At 44.5% G+C, this 15,676-nt stretch overlaps 1 protein-coding gene across 1 annotated transcript in view; it reads left to right on the top strand.

The window, feature by feature from the left end:
- Tet1 (tet methylcytosine dioxygenase 1) overlaps positions 1–15,676 on the top strand; it is an 83,179-nt gene that overhangs the window by 44,429 nt on the left and 23,074 nt on the right. The window contains exons 4-6 of the mRNA XM_051153149.1: positions 2,350–4,552; positions 9,678–9,768; positions 10,306–10,399. Of these exons, the coding sequence (XP_051009106.1) occupies positions 2,350–4,552; positions 9,678–9,768; positions 10,306–10,399 (2,388 nt within the window). The remainder of the gene's footprint in view (positions 1–2,349; positions 4,553–9,677; positions 9,769–10,305; positions 10,400–15,676) is intronic.

Genomic DNA, 15,676 nt, shown 5'->3' with positions numbered 1-15,676 from the left:
GGTGCGTGCCTTTAATCTCACTACTTGGGAGGCAGAGGCAGGCAGATTGCTGTGAGTTCAAGACCAGCCTGGTCTTGAAACCGCGGCACCCCCCACCCACCCACCCACCCAAAAAAACAAAACAAAACAAAAACCCAAACAACTTTGCTTTAGAAAGGGTTTATTGCTATCGCTGCTGTGGATGGACCAGTGGCAGGGAGACAACTGAACCTACATCTTCCCAATCCCCAACAGGGAACTTCCGTTCTCTTTAGTATTCTTTTAAAAAAAATATTTAATTTTCTTTCATCGATGGCTGTGAATATTCTGCTTGCATGTATTTTAAATGCACACATGCCTGGGACTGGAAGAGGCCAGAAGAGGGAGCTGAATTACTTGGAATTACAGTTACATATTGTTAGCCTGGCATGATCCCAGCACTGGGGGAGGTAAAGGCAGGCGGATCGCTGTGAGTTCCTGGCCAGCTTGGTCTGCAAAGGGAATCTAGGACAGCCAAGACTACACAGAGAAACCCTGTCTTAAACAAACAAGAATTGAATTACAGATGGTTATAGACCACTATATCTTGAAAAACGGAAAAGAAAATAATAATGCTTACTTGGAGGTGCAGGCCAGTGGGAGAGCCCTTGCCTAGCCTGCACAGAGCCTGGCCCATAAGCCCTCGGTTTTATTGCTTTGTCTTCTGGTATTGGTGATAGAATGTAAACTACATGCTTAGATACTCTCTATGGCCCAGGCCTGTGAATGCACACCTGTAATCCCAGCCATTGGGAGGCTGAGGCAGGAGTCCAACCAGGCTGCCTGGAAGTTAACCACACTGGGCTGTATCATGAGGTCTTGTTTCATGCCCACCTTGCCACCACTCAGAAGTAAATGGGGAGGGGCAGGCTTTTTACAAAAACTGGGCATCTATATAACTTTTACTGCCATCAGGAGATGAGCAAGTGGGGCTGGCTCAGTGGATCCAGTTTCAGTTCTGAGCATGCATGTGACAGCTCACAGCACCTTGTACTTCCCCTCCCAGGGGTTCTGACACCCTCTTCTGGACTCAACAGGCTCTGCACACATGTGGTGAGCAGCCATGCATCCAGGCACATAATACATAAAATACATAAATACGCAGTAAGTACATTATGAGCTGGAGAGGTGGTTCAGAGGTTAAGAGCACTGGCTGCTCTTCCAGAGGTCCTGAGTTCAATTCCCAGCAGCCACATCGTGGCTCATAACCATCTATAATGAGCTCTGGTGCCCTCTTCTGGCCTGCAGGTGTACATGCAGGCAGAGCACTGTTTATATAATAGATAAGTCTTCAAAAAGAGAAAAGAAAAAAGAGAAAAGAAAAAAGAGAAATAAGCATATTATTTCTTCAAAAGCCTTAATTCCCATATATGCATAAATATAATAAACCTACTGCTAATTATAATGTATAGTAATTTGAACATAATTACTAGTTTGAAAATTTCCTAAAACCACTAAAGCTGAATATGCAGACAACGCACACTGCATGACTCAGAGAACTTCTGTCCATCCTGTGTGTGTGTTTTTTTTACCAAAAGAGGACATAAGATTCATAGCCATATAATTACAATGTCCAACCCTAACAATACCCAGAATCTCCATGCCTAGTAGTGTAGGTGAGTAGAATATTCGGTGAAATGAATGAAGTGCACTCACACTTTACAAATGTTACGGCTGTAACTCACACGCATCATAGTCAACGAAAGGAAGCTACATGGTGCTAATCTCAAGAGCTGTGGTTTGCAGGCTGAGTTCACGCCCGTGATGTGGTTACAGGGAGAATTCAACATGCTGTGTGCTGGGGATTTGTGCCACACCCCTATCCTTTGTGATGCTGGGCATTGACTTCAGCCCCCACACATCCTTTGCAAGTGTTGCCTACAGAACCAGAAGTGTTATTGATTGAGTGATTGGCTGGCTCTCTCTAGGTAACCTTAGCTGGCCTGCGCGGTACATGTTATATAGACCAAGCTGGCCTCAAACCTTGAGGTTTGCCTGCCTCGCTACCCATCTGGGTTTACAGGTGTGCACTACTATGTGTAGTTTAAATTGGGGGTGTGGAGGCTGGGGCTTAGGCTCAGGATTTCACACAAGTGTGTATCTAGACTCATTTTAGTGCTGTTGAATTATGGAATTCCAGCTGGGCAGAGCTGCCCTCTCCTGAAATCCCAGTCCTAAAACTGAATCAGGAGGATTGACAAAAATTCCCAAAGAAAGATGCTATCAACAACCACCACCACCACCACCACCACAACAACAACAACAAAAAGAAATCTTGTTATTTCGACATTTCAGCAGGTAATGAGAGTAATCTTTGTGCTTACTTTACAGACAGACATTAACAACAAACCAGTAAATGGCCCCAAATCGGAGTCCATGGAATACGGTAGATGTGGTCATGGGGAAGAAGAGCAGAGACTGGATTTGATCACACATCCTCCTGAAAATGTAAGGGAAAATGCAGGAAGTATGACGGGAGTCGAGGTGGAGAAGTGGACCCCAAACCAGAAATCACACTTAGTGGGTCAAATCAAGGGAAGCCTCGGTGCAAATTTAACCGAGGTTGAAAATTCCCAGCCCCCTGAAGATGACAAGCAACAAATTAAACCTTCCCCGACGTTTGCACAGACCATAAGAAACGGCATGAAGAATGTACACTGTTTACCCACGGACACAAACCTTCCCCTGGACAAGTTCAATCTTGAAGAATTTAGCAAGGTATTGGGAAATAACTCCTCTAAATTGCCGACTGACCCCTCAAACTGCAGCGATGCCATGAGCTCCGTCACTTCCGAGGGGAGTTGTGATCATCTCAAGGGAACAGGGAACATCTTGCTTTTCCAGAAGCCGGGCTCGAACCGTAGATCTGGTGCAGAATCCGCCATCTTTAATAATCATGCCAATACACACAGTGCTGGTGGTCAACCTCAAACGCCTGAGAAGTTACTCAGTAAAGAGCCCAAAGACGGCTCTCCAGTTCAGCCAAGTCTTTTATCCCTGATGAAAGACAGGAGGTTAACCTTGGAGCAAGTGGTCGCCATAGAGGCCCTTACTCAGCTCTCAGAAGCTCCGTCAGAGAACTCCTCCCCATCCAAGCCAGAGAAGGATGGAGAAACAGACCAGAGGACGGCTAGTCTGCTTAACAGCTGTAAGGCTATCCTTTGTTCGGTGAGAAAAGACCTCCAAGACCCAAACTTACAAGGAAAGGGTCTTCACCGTGACACCGTCTTTTTCAATGGCCAGAACAGAGCGTTCAAGTCACCTGACAGTTCAACTTCTAACCGGGTACTTACAGAGTCACAAGGCCATTCAATTTCACCTATAGCTGATAGGAAATGTGCTGCTGGAGGTCAAGATCCCCCTCCGTTGCCGGTAGAAGGGCCTAACCTAGAAAACTGTGGTCGGGTACCGAACAGCGATCAAAAATTGAAGTCCCATGATCCACCATGCCAGGATGCACCCTACAGTCAAATTGAAGAAGATGTCGCAGCACAGTTAACCCAACTTGCATCCGCAATTAATTACAATCACATAAAGCGAGAGGTCAAGGATGCTGAAAGTACACCGGGGAGCCTCCCCGTAAAGACCGCACAGCAAAAACACAGTCAGGAGAAAGGCCTGATACAACCGAAACCACCTTCAAGTATACAAAGTAAACCTAGGGTGCCGTCAGCAAAGCCAAAGAAGAAGACCCAGAAAAAAGCAAGGCCGACCCCGTACGCAGACAAGCGGAAAAAGAAACCCCCAGTCTTGGACTCTCAGGAAAATGATCAGAAGATACGAGAGCACCTGGCAAGTCAGTACAGTAAGATGCATGACATTTGGATGTCATGCAAATTTCAAAGATTCGGCCAGTCTGGTCCACACGATTTTCCTGCTCTGTTGGGAAGTATTCCTATCTTTGACCAAATACTAAAGCCGGTGGCTCATAGTAACACATCCTTGCAACACAATAAGTTATTTCCTCCTGTCAGTCAGATAAAATTCACAAGAAGCCCTGAGTTGGCAAAGGAGAAAATGAAGGTTGACCCATCGGATTCTCTGCCTGCTTGCCAATTCAAGACGGAGCCCAGCTGGCAGGCATGCGCAGAGCCAGCGGATAACTCTCAGGTACAGCCTACTGTGAATGTCAATCAGAAAGCTCACCCTCTGCCCCAGGCCCCTAACCAGTGTGCTAAAGCGAACCAGTGTGCTAACGTGACGGCTGGTGCTGCTCAAACACAGCTTCATCTAGGCGCTCAAGAGAACCTGGTGCATCTGATACCACCGACGTTGCCTGGTACCTCTCCTGAGACACCCTTGCCAGACCCAGCATCCATCCTCAGGAAAGGGAACGTGTTAAGTTCCAATGGAATTACAGTCGTTACTGCAAAGCGTGAAGCTCAGGCATCGAGCAATGGACCACTGGGTGATACTACCGCACACGGTGCACAGGCAGATTTTAATGAGAGCGTCATGAACTTCCTTAGCGAGCCTGCAAAAAATCTGCTAGCTGGAGTGAGTGACTCAGAAGACCCAACTTGTCACTGTCTTGGTAAGTGCTAACCTGTGTGGACATTTTCCGATGTATCTTTATTGGGGGGTGGGGTGGGGGATGGGGCATCTTTGGCCTTTTCTAGTCTAGCTAAGACTTAGTAATTCTGTTCCTGTTTTTCTCTTGAAATTTTATTTGTTTTACCCAGAAAAGTGGAAATTTCAACTCATGAACTGGGGAAAAAGAGGTAAACTTTTGCAAGTGGAAAATACGCTGAGTCCTCCCAAGTGGTTCATTTTTCATGACTAAGCATAAACTTCCTCAATGCTTAATTAATTACAGTTGTTTGTTGCTCTGCCGATATTCAAAGATGTTTCAACCTGCAAGGATTGCATTTATTTATTCTTTTCTTGCGAGATACAATATGCATTCAGAGAATGTGAGAACAGGCAGAGCTGCAGTGATGGCTGAACTCGTCCACAGCTTCTGTGTCTTGCAGTAAGAAAGGTGCACCCACATAAAGAAATTCTATAAACTGGCTGCTGAGATGGATGATCTAGGACATCATAATCTTGCTTACTTAAAGAACTTGCAGAGGCTGAAGAGATGGCTCTGCGGTTAAGAGCACTGTCTGTTCTTCCAGAGGTCCCGAGTTCAATTCCCAGCAACCACATGATGGCCCACCACCATCTATAATGAGATCTGATGTCCTCTTCCAGCAAGCAGGTGTACATGCAAATAGAGCACTGTATACATAAAATAAATAAATCTTTAAAAAAGAAAAGTAAAGCCAGGTGTGGTGGCACATGCCTTTAATCCCAGCACTTGGGAGGTAGCGGCAGGTGGATCTCTGTGAGTTCGAGGCCAGGCCAGCCTAGTGAGTCCAGGACAGCCAAGGCGACACAGAGAAATCCTGTCTTGAAAAACCAAAAAAAAAAAAAAAAAAAAAAAAAAGAAAAGGAAAGTGCTTGCACAATCCTGGCCCCTGAGTTCTGTGTCCAGAAGCCATAATGGAGGCTCTCTGACCTCCACACGCAGTAATATAGCAATAATAATAAAATGTCTTGACTTAAAACAATTTGATAATTTTATTCTGAAAGTACTGCCTTTTCTATTATTTTGAGAGGGTGTGATGGCACCTGTAATTGCAACGTTTGGGAAACTGAGTGAGGAAGAAGGGTTTTGAGTCTGGCCTGGGTCTCAAAAAAAAAAAAAAAAAAAAAAAAAAAAAAAAAAATAGGGCTAGAGAAGTGACCCAGCAGTTTAAAGCTCCTGGAAAAATCCTCAAGTTCAGTTCCCCTCAGTGTGTGCAGTGGCTGGCAAGCATCTGGAACTCCGCCTGCAGGAGATCCTGCATTCTTATTGGCTGCCGCAGTCACAGACTTGCCCTACCTGTCCTGGAACTCACTCTGTAGACCCGGCTGGACTCGAATCCATACCCTTTTTGCCTGTTTCTCCTAAGTGCTGGGACTAAAGGCATGTGCTGCCACCACCACCTGGCAACATTTTTTTTTCTTTTTTTCTTTTTTCTTTTTAAGTTGTAGGAGCTGGAAAAATGCTTCAGAGGTTAAGAGCATTTGCTGCTCTTGGGGATGACCCAGGTTCAGTTTCCAGTTGTGAGTTCAGTGGCTCACAACTATGTTTAACTGTTCAGGGGGATCAGATGCCCTCTTGACCTCCAAGAGGATAGTCATGTTTGTGGTACACACATGTATACACACATACATACATACAGACTTGGACCACATCCATATATATGTATGTGTGTATACGTATATAAAAAGGAAAGCTTTTCCTTAAACTGACAGATCCACATGCCTCTGCTTTCTTTCTGGGTGCTGTGGTAAAGGCATTTGCTGCCACTGCCAGCTGGATTTTTCTGAAATAAAAGGATTCTATGGTTTTTGTTTTTGTTTTTGAGATTTATTTATTTATTATGTATACAACCTTCTGCCTGTGTGTGCCTGCCTGCCAGAAGAGGGCACCAGATCCCAGTATAGATGGTTGTGAGACACCATGTGGTTGTTAGGAATTGACCCCACGACCTCTGGAAGAGCAGACCTCTTAACCTCTTCCAGTGCTCTTAACCTCTGAGCCATCTCTCCAGCCCGGATTCTACATTTATAAAACATCACTTCCTGCTGGTGTAAAGATCTTTATTTCTTTTCTTTTTTTGTTTGTTTTTTGTTTTCTGTTTTTTTAGAATTTTGTTCAATATAGAAGCCAAGTGTGGTGGGGCAGCCTGTAATCCCAGCTCCAGGAGGCAGAGACAGGTGAATCTCTGAGTCGATATTCATTCAGTCCAGCCAATATAGAGACCAACAAAATAAAACACCACAAAGGAGATGGCACAGATTCTGTTTCTGCAGTTTGTCTTGGTTCTTGAACCCTCTTCTTACTAAATGGAGTTTATAATATAGACTGAATTTCTTCACTGCAGGCTTAGTTATTAAAACCTAACATTACAAGAAAGTACTTTTCTGTGTGTCTTTGCAAAAGGAAAAATAGATTTCCATTTTTTAAAATGGGGAGGCCCCTCTATGTTTCTGTGCTAATCTAGATTCCCTGAGTACAGGGTTAAACAGGGTCCTTATACAAAGACACTGGTGGTCATTTGACAGATGGGGCAGCCCATTACCGAACACAGAGTGTGCCACATTTTCTGATTGCTAGAAGTCAGTGGTTCTCAACCTGTGGGCTGTGACCCCTTGGCTCAAACTGCCCTTTCCCAAGGGTTGCCTAAGACCATCAGAAATATCAGATATTTACGATTCATAACAGCAGCAAAATTACAGTTATGAAGTAGCAATGAAAATGATTTTATGGCTGAGGGTCACCCCAGCATGAGGAACTGTATTAAAGGGCCACAGTATTAGGAAGGTTGAGACTCACTGTTTTGGGGATATTTCTGAGTTTGTCCCTGTAGCTGAGGGCCTTGCTTTAAGGATAGCCTTGAATAGAGTAAGCCATTTCCGGATCAGTGCTTGTCCAAACCTAGTTAATAGGGACTGTCCTGCCATGTGTAATTTTATAGTCTCCCTGGCCACTTTCCAGTAGATGGAAGCCATAGTGCACCCACATACCTACCTATCCTTGACAGAACCAAAAATAATTAGAACTATTGTCAAATGTCCGTATGGTCAGACTCACCCTATTCTAAACCACCAAAGAAAATAATAAAGTCTTTTCTATATATCTTGCTAGGAAAGGGGCTGGAGAGATGGCTCAGGGCTTAAGAGCACTTAATGATCTTCCTCCAGAGGAGGCAGGTTCAATTCCAAGCACCATACGGAAGCTCACAAACTTCTATAACTCCAGCTCCAACGGACCCAACACCTTTACAGGCAACTGCACTCATGTGTACACCCCCACAAGCATACATACGCACCCACAGATAATAATTAAAAGAAGGACTGGGGTTGCCCTAGGCTCATCCCTTTTTGTTTGTTTGTTTTGTTTTGGGTTTTGTTTTGTTTTTGGCTTTTGCTTTTTCAAGACAGGGTCTCTCTGTGTAGCCTTGGCTGTCCTGTACTTGCTCTGTAGACCAGGTTGGCCTTGAACTCACAGCGATCCGCCTGCCTCTGTCTCCGGAGTGCTGGGATTAAAGGCGTGTGCCACCATGCCCAGCTTGTTTTGTTTTTTAATTGCAATTATTCTCTTGTTTGTTCTAATGCTTTCTCCCTCATTCCCCCACTCCCAACCCCCGCCCCCAGTTCCTAGTGGTTCCACCTAGAGCCTGTATGCGCTAGGGGAGCACTCCACATTTGAGCCACACCCTTCAAACAGAATAATAACTTCTGCAAAAACACCAAAGCCAGAGGTATATAAAATACAGAAAAGGCTTGGCGGCAGGTGATCCTAAGAGGCCAATTTGAGCAAACTACTCCCAAACTTCACAAACATTCAGAACATCATGTAGGTGCCTCATTCTTAGGTGGGCTCAATCTACAGAATTAAAGACCTAAACAATTTAGGTCTTTAAACCATTTTTTCAGGTGGACTTTTTTTTTTTGTATGCTTTAACAGGACAATTATAGCCAGGCGTGGTGGGCTTTAACAGGACAATTATAGCCCAGCGTGGTGGTGCATGCGTTTAATCCCAGCACTAGGGAGGCAGAGGCAGGCAGATCTCTCTGAGTTCGAGGCCAGCCTGGTCTACAAAGTGAGTCCAGGACAGCCAAGGCTATTACACAGAGAGACCCTGTCTCAAAAAAACAAAAAACAAAAATACCCAACAGGACAATTATTATATAAGGCGGCCTGATCTGGGCCCTAAAACAGTTTTCCAGTTGCTCTTCCCTGGTCCTAGGGTTACAACTGTGCAAGCCTAATCCCAGCTAGCGGCGTGCCTTCTGCAGTCAGCTTCTGTGCGTTAAGATCGGCCGTCCTGTAGATGAGGCCGCGCTCCAGCTCACCATGTGCTCTAGCATCTGAATGTGTGAACACCCCTTTCCTTTTTCACTAAAAAAATGTCAGTGTTACTAAAAGTTTCTGATCATTTGTTCTACGATCTATTGTATTTACTATAAAATTACCTATCACTTATTCCCCATGAGCAGGTGTTAAAGTTGTCTGTCTTTTGAGATTACCAACAATTGCAACAAGTAACTTTCTTGTGTATTTTTATTATTATAAATACATAGTTGTGTTTGTGTAGCAGGGTAAATCATTATCGTAACCACTTTTAATGGGATACTGAAGCCAAGCTTTTCAGATTTATTGCTCTTTGTTAACAGTTATGTGGAAAGTTACAAAGGCAGAAGAGAAAGCCAGGTGGAGTGCCAGCGTTTTGGCAGTAGAGGCAGGAGCAGCAGCAGTTCAAGGTCATCCTTGGCTACTTAGTGAGTTGAGGCTCTCCTGAGAGGCCTCATCTCAATAACTCAATAATTGTTGTTAGTCATCTTAACTTAAAAAGGTAGAAAATGGAAGCATAAATACAACCCCCCCTGAACGATGTTCTCTTCTCTCTTTTGACTGCTAGGAGAAGAATTAGGGACCAGAAGATGGTAACAGGGGCAAGTCCAATGCCAGCACCTGTTGTCTCATACTTTAAAAGTCAGAACTGATGAAAAAAAGAAAAAAAAAAAAAAAAAGAAAGAAAGAAAAAAAGAAAAAGAAAAGAGAAGAAAAAAAGCTCCCGTGCTATTTTGTAAAACTGGGTCTAATAATGTTATTCCTTCCACAGATCGAGGTACACAAAAAGACAAAGGCCCATATTATACACACCTTGGGGCAGGACCAAGTGTTGCTGCCGTCAGGGAGCTCATGGAGACTAGGTGAGGAGCTGTGCTTCCCTGTAAAACCATTCTTCCCTGTGGAGCTGGGTCAATGCAGTGATCATGAGGAGATTGAAGACGTTCAGGAGTGTGAGTCGGATGGTTCTTAGGGCTCAAGGTGTCCTGCCCTCCTGAGTCCTTCCTCCCAGGAGCCGGGGGTGCTGGAAACATGCCTTCACACAGCAGAGTGATCTGATAAACCAGGGACACGTGGCTTTTCTATTACTGTACAGTGGTAGAAGCAGCTCAGTTGACCACCACCAACACTATAACCCTCACTTCCCAGCATTCCCAAGACTTGTGTTGAGGCCAGGCTTTTTTTTTTTTTTCCAGAGTAAGTAAATAAGTAATTAAGTAAATAGACATGGGTAACAAAAGCAATCTGCCACATAACGGCCAGCTCTTAGCCAACGTAAATGGACATCTGTTTCTTAACTGGTGCTCATACATGTCTTCACTGCTAGATGTGAAAACATGGGGTTTCAAGTACAGATTGTCATTAATTAGTCCCACCTGCCTACTGTGTTCTGTACTCAGGTATGGCCAAAAGGGAGAGGCAGTCCGAATCGAGAAGATAGAGTACACGGGGAAAGAAGGCAAGAGCTCTCAGGGCTGCCCGGTCGCCAAGTGGGTGAGTACCACGACTGGGTCCTTCCCGCTACTTTGGAGAATGGAATTTTCCCCACGTGTTACATTAAAAGGTTTTTTTTTCGTTTGGGCAAGAAATGGTAGACTAGAAAATGTGCCACGCCCATGGGAGGGGACGATTAGAAGGAAGTCGTGTGTCTTCGTTAGGCTTTGCATTTTGCTGGTAGAATGTTTAAACGCATTGGACAGGAAAGTAAAAGTGTAGCCCCTCACCACGCTTTCACAGGGGCGCTTTACAGTTTGGATCATACACTTGCTCTGGAGGTTTTGTTTCTATGGTTACTAAGTGTTTACATTTTTCAGTTTATTGGCTTCATGAATCGTACCTGTGTAATGAGTAAAATATGCATCAGTAGATTTTATTCTCCGTGAGACCCTACCTCAAAAAAACAAAACAAACAAACAAAAAACAAGGAGAACTTTTTCTCCAGAATGAAGTAGTCCCACACTCTCATTCCACTTTCATTGTGCTTTCATAATGGTCTTGTCTTGCCTCCCTCGTTTTTCATTAATCCTTTTAGAATATTCTCATTAAGATGAGTAATCAAGAGATTGTGTAAAGACAACTGGGCAGGGCATGGTGGTGCACCATCTCAGCCTGTGAAGATAAGGCCATCCTGTGCAATAAGGGGTGAGGCTAGAGAAGGGAGAACGGATTCAGTAAAGGAAAGCCTTGAGTACTCCGCTGGCATTAATTTAAATTTTTATTTACTTTGGAAGTAAGGGCCTTGCTTAGTAGAGAAAAAGCAAGTACAAAGGTCTTTGGTTAAGGGGAAGGGAATCTAAAAATAGTGAGGTGGTAGGCACCAGTGCCAGCCATCTTCATCCCATCCTGGGGGTCGCTTTGTGGAGGGGACAGAACCGGTTCTCCCAGCTTGACCCTTACACACATAATCCAACCACGAAAAGTAACCCTGGGAGGATTCAGCCTGACTGAGAACATTGAGAAGGTGAGGGTAGAACGGTTCAACGATGCCAGGTCTGGAGTGGTTTTATTGCTGTTGTGGGGGTGTGTGGGATCGGAATGGTCTTATGAGAGAACAGGTGAGCTTAATCCACTAGAAGACCAACTGCCTCGTGCAGGAGCTTGATTGTTGCCAGCTGAAAAGATCCTGTGAACAGACTCTGAAAGGAGATAGATAAATGAGCCAAAAACTGGAGGCAGGGCTTTTTGGAGACTTTGGATAGTTTTGGCTGTTCATCACTCTTATTCAAGAGGCTCCTAGAGAGAACCGCTCGAGGGAAGGCTTCGGGGCTCCGGCTCCTGCTGAGGTGCTGGGTTGTGGTTACTCCAAGTTCCAGCAGAAGAAATCCTTCTGATTACACCGGGAGAGTTGTTCCTCGGAACTGATATCCTTATGGTTTTGTTATTGTGTTCTTTAATCCTCTCTTACTATTGTTTTGGTTAGTCGGGTTATAAGTATGCTCAGTTAATACATTGTAATAAAATATACAGGGGCATTGCATATTCTGTACACAGCTGCAGCCTTTGAAGCCTCTTTGATAAAGCCATGTTGTCTGGTTTCTTTTTTTTTTTTTTTAAAGATTTATTTATTATTATGTATACAGTGCTCTGCCTACATGTACACCTGAAGGCCAGAAGAGGGCATCAGAACACATTATAGATGGCTAAGAGCCACCATTTGGTTGCTGGGAATTGAACTCAGGACCTCTGGAGGAGCAGATGGTGTTCTTAACCTCTGAGCCATCTCTCCAGCCCTGTTGTCTGGTTTCTAAGTAGAGTTTTTAGGAATCAATTGTGAATTCTTTTACTGAATGGACTTCGTTTTCAAAGCTTAGAAGCTTTGAACAGAGAGAATTATTTCAGGTAGCTTTTATGTGGGGGCAATCATGAGGCAGGAAGCTCCGGCTGCTTCCAAGCTCGATTTCCACCAGGAGCTTCGACCCTGGGAAGAGTGGTGTGGCAGGGTCACTCGCAGGCACACTTGCTGCATAAAGCCATTTTTTCACCTGGCCTTTGTCTGGAGAGCTTGTGTCCATCTTGTCATCAACAGGGTGTGGGAGGCCATGTCAGTCTTAAAATTAGATTGGTGTCATGATCAAAACTCAGACTTTCATCTATTGTCCCACAAGCACTCTTTCTTACCGAAGCAGCCACCTCTCCACTCCTGAGGGGTTTTGTTAGGATATGACTGAGTTTGGTTGTAGTGTTTAAGCCAACTGAGTTATCAAAGTCACTAAATCACCTTGCTTAGGCTCATGTACACATATCTCTATATATCTACCTGTCATTAAGTCTGTCTTGGGGCTATACCATTGTGCATGCCCACAAAAGGCACCTCCTTTTTTGAGTCTTAACGTGGTAGCAAAATATGCAGCCTATGATATCTTTCTAATAATGATAGCCATCTCTCTGAGATACCCTTCTATTGCTGTGAAGGGGCACTACATCCAGTGGAAACTCTTTATTTTTTATTTATTTATTTATTTATTTATTTTTGAGGGGGTTTCTCTGTGTCTGGGAACCCCACCCCGCCTTTTAAAAAGCATTTGATTGGCTGGTTTAAGGTTTCAAAGACTTGGTCCATTATCATCACGGCAGGAAGCATGGCCACATGAGAGGTGCTACAGTAGTAGCTGCGGGTTCTACATCCTGGTCTGTAGGCAGGAAGAAGAGACAGAGACAGAGAGCCGCTGGGCTAGTCATGGGCTTTTCAAACCTCAAAGCTCACCCCCAGTGACACATTTCTTCAAAAGCAACACCTCCAAATCCCATCAAATAAGGCCACTCCCCGATGACCAAGCATTACAATCTATGAGCCAATCAGCAGCCATTCTCATTCAAACCCCCACTCCATTATGTGAGTCAGTGGGTAAGGTTAGTGCTGTAGTCCCTGTTAGTAAAGCCAGCGTCACGTGGCCAGCCCCCACTTTCTTTTTTTTTTTTTCTTTTCTTTTTTTTTTTTTTTTTTTGGTTTTTCGAGACAGGGTCTCTTTGTGTAGCCTTGACTGTCCTGGACTCACTTTGTAGACCAGGCTGGCCTCGAACTCACAGCGATCCACCTGCCTCTGCCTCCCGAGTGCTGGGATTAAAGGCGTGCGCCACCACCGCCTGGCCAGCCCCCACTTTCAATTGGCCAGCCCCCACTTTCAATTTACCAAGGCATACTAACATAGCGCATTTTAAGTTAGGTTTAAGGGACAGGGCGTGGTGGTGCATGCCTTTGATCCCAGCACTCAGGAGGCAGAGGCAGGTGGATCTCTGTGAGTTCGAGGCCAGCCTGGTCTACAGAGGAAGTGTAGGACAGCCAAGGATACACAAAGAAACTCTGTCTTGAAAACCCAATAAATAAATAAATAAAGTAAGTTAGGTTTTAAAAGCGCCATTTATTTATTGGTTTATTAGAACGAGTGCTGCAGATGCTTGTGTTGCAGTGCACATGTCTTGGTGTGCTTATACACACACTTGCCTGTGACGGCATGTCCTCAGTTACACCGAACATTTCTGAGACAGTGGCTTTCCACTGGCCTGGAGCTTGCCGGTGAGCTCCAGATATATTCCTTTCGCCACTCGCAGTGCTGGCATTAAAGGTGTGATATCGCTCCTGGTCTTTTTACATGGGTCCTGAGGGCTTGAACTCAGTCTCTCAAACATTTCCACATAAGATATCCTACCTGGTATATCTAATGACAGAAATTGTATCTTATTCCTTCCTTTCAATTTTTAAAAATTCAATTAAAATATAATTTCATAGCCGGCCAGGCCTGGCCCACATCTTTAGTCCCAGCACTTGTTTGACTCAGGCAGGTGAATGTCTTGAGTTGGAGGGCAGCCTGGTCTACAGAGCAAGTTCCAGCACAGCCAGGGCTCCATGGTCAAACTCTGTCTCAAAAACACCAAACAAACAAAAGCAGGCTGAGCAGCTGGGTGTGGTGGCACATGCCTATAATCCCAGCACTCTGAGAGTCAGAGGCAGGTGGATCTCTGTGAGTTCGAGGCCAGCCTGGCCTGGAAAGTTGTGTCCAGGACAGCCAAAGCTAAACAGAGAAAGCCTGTCTAGAAAACAAATAAACAAGCCAACAAAAAAGGCAGGCTGAACAAGCCAGTAAGCAGTAATTCTTTGTGGCCTCTGCTTCACTTCCTGCCTCTGGTTCTGGCTTCATTTCCGGCTCTGGCTTCTCTTGGGGATGAACTATAACCTGTAATCCTAGTGAACCCATTTCCCCAAAGTTTTTAGTCATGATCTTTATGAGAGCGAAGGGAAAAAAAGTAATACATATGGTTACTGTCATAGGATTAGACCCACAGTCCGTGGAACAGAATTAATGGTTGACAGATGACTTTCAAACAACGATGCGTGCCCATGTGATCCTGGAAAAAAAAAAAGTCTTGCCAGTAAATGTTTCTGAAGTGGCTAGATAACTGTATAAATTATTTCTTAGAAGAAACAGCGATAGTGCAAATGTCCTAAGAAAAAGTGTGGTGGCTGATACTTGTAATCCTGTCACTGAGGTATGAGGATTAGTATTGGCTCAAGGTTGCTATCAGTGTCTCAAAGCAGCCGAGCAAAAGAGAGTAAACTCCACCAACATTAAATTTTTTTGCTACAGAGGTCCTACTAATAGAGAAACGCGAGTTTAACAGAATGGGAGGAAATGTTTACGAACCATGCCTTATGGATAGCTAGGACTTATATCATATGCATAAAATTAAAACTAACTGAAAATAAAGCTCGGGCTGGAGAGGTGGCTCAGAGGTTAAGAGCACTGGCTGTTCTACCAGAGGTCCTGAGTTCAATTCCCAGCAACCACATGGTGACTCACAACCATCTATAATGAGATTTGGTGCCCCCTTCTGGCATGCAGGCAGGAAAAGTGTATACATAATAAATAAATTTTCTTTTTAAAGAAAGAAAATAAATCTCTTTGGATTTCAGTCCCCTTTTGCCACACACAGCATATAGATGATAAAGCCTGGCAGCTTCTCAGTAGCCTTAGTAATCATTTGCAGAAAGGCACCAAGCAATTCCACCATACATGGCAAGAACTGAACAGGAAAATAAGAGAAAGGTTTAGGAGGGAGAAACCGTGGGGAGTGTGTAAAACTACATGTCACCTTGGTCCCCAGTAGACTCAGGGAATGGCGCATAATCTGACAGGCTGTTTGACTATGTAAATGAAGCTTAGGGCTGGAGAGATAGCTCCATAGTTAAGAGCACTAGGAATCTTCCAGAAGACCACATCCAATTCCCAACACCACACAGCGGTTCACAGTTGTCTGTAACACCAGTTCAGGGGT

The sequence above is a fragment of the Acomys russatus genome, chromosome 11 (genome assembly GCF_903995435.1).
Source record: "Acomys russatus chromosome 11, mAcoRus1.1, whole genome shotgun sequence".
Lineage (NCBI taxonomy): Eukaryota > Metazoa > Chordata > Mammalia > Rodentia > Muridae > Acomys > Acomys russatus.
The sequence above is the reverse complement of the archived record's forward strand: the minus strand, read 5'-3'. Positions and strand labels throughout refer to the sequence as shown.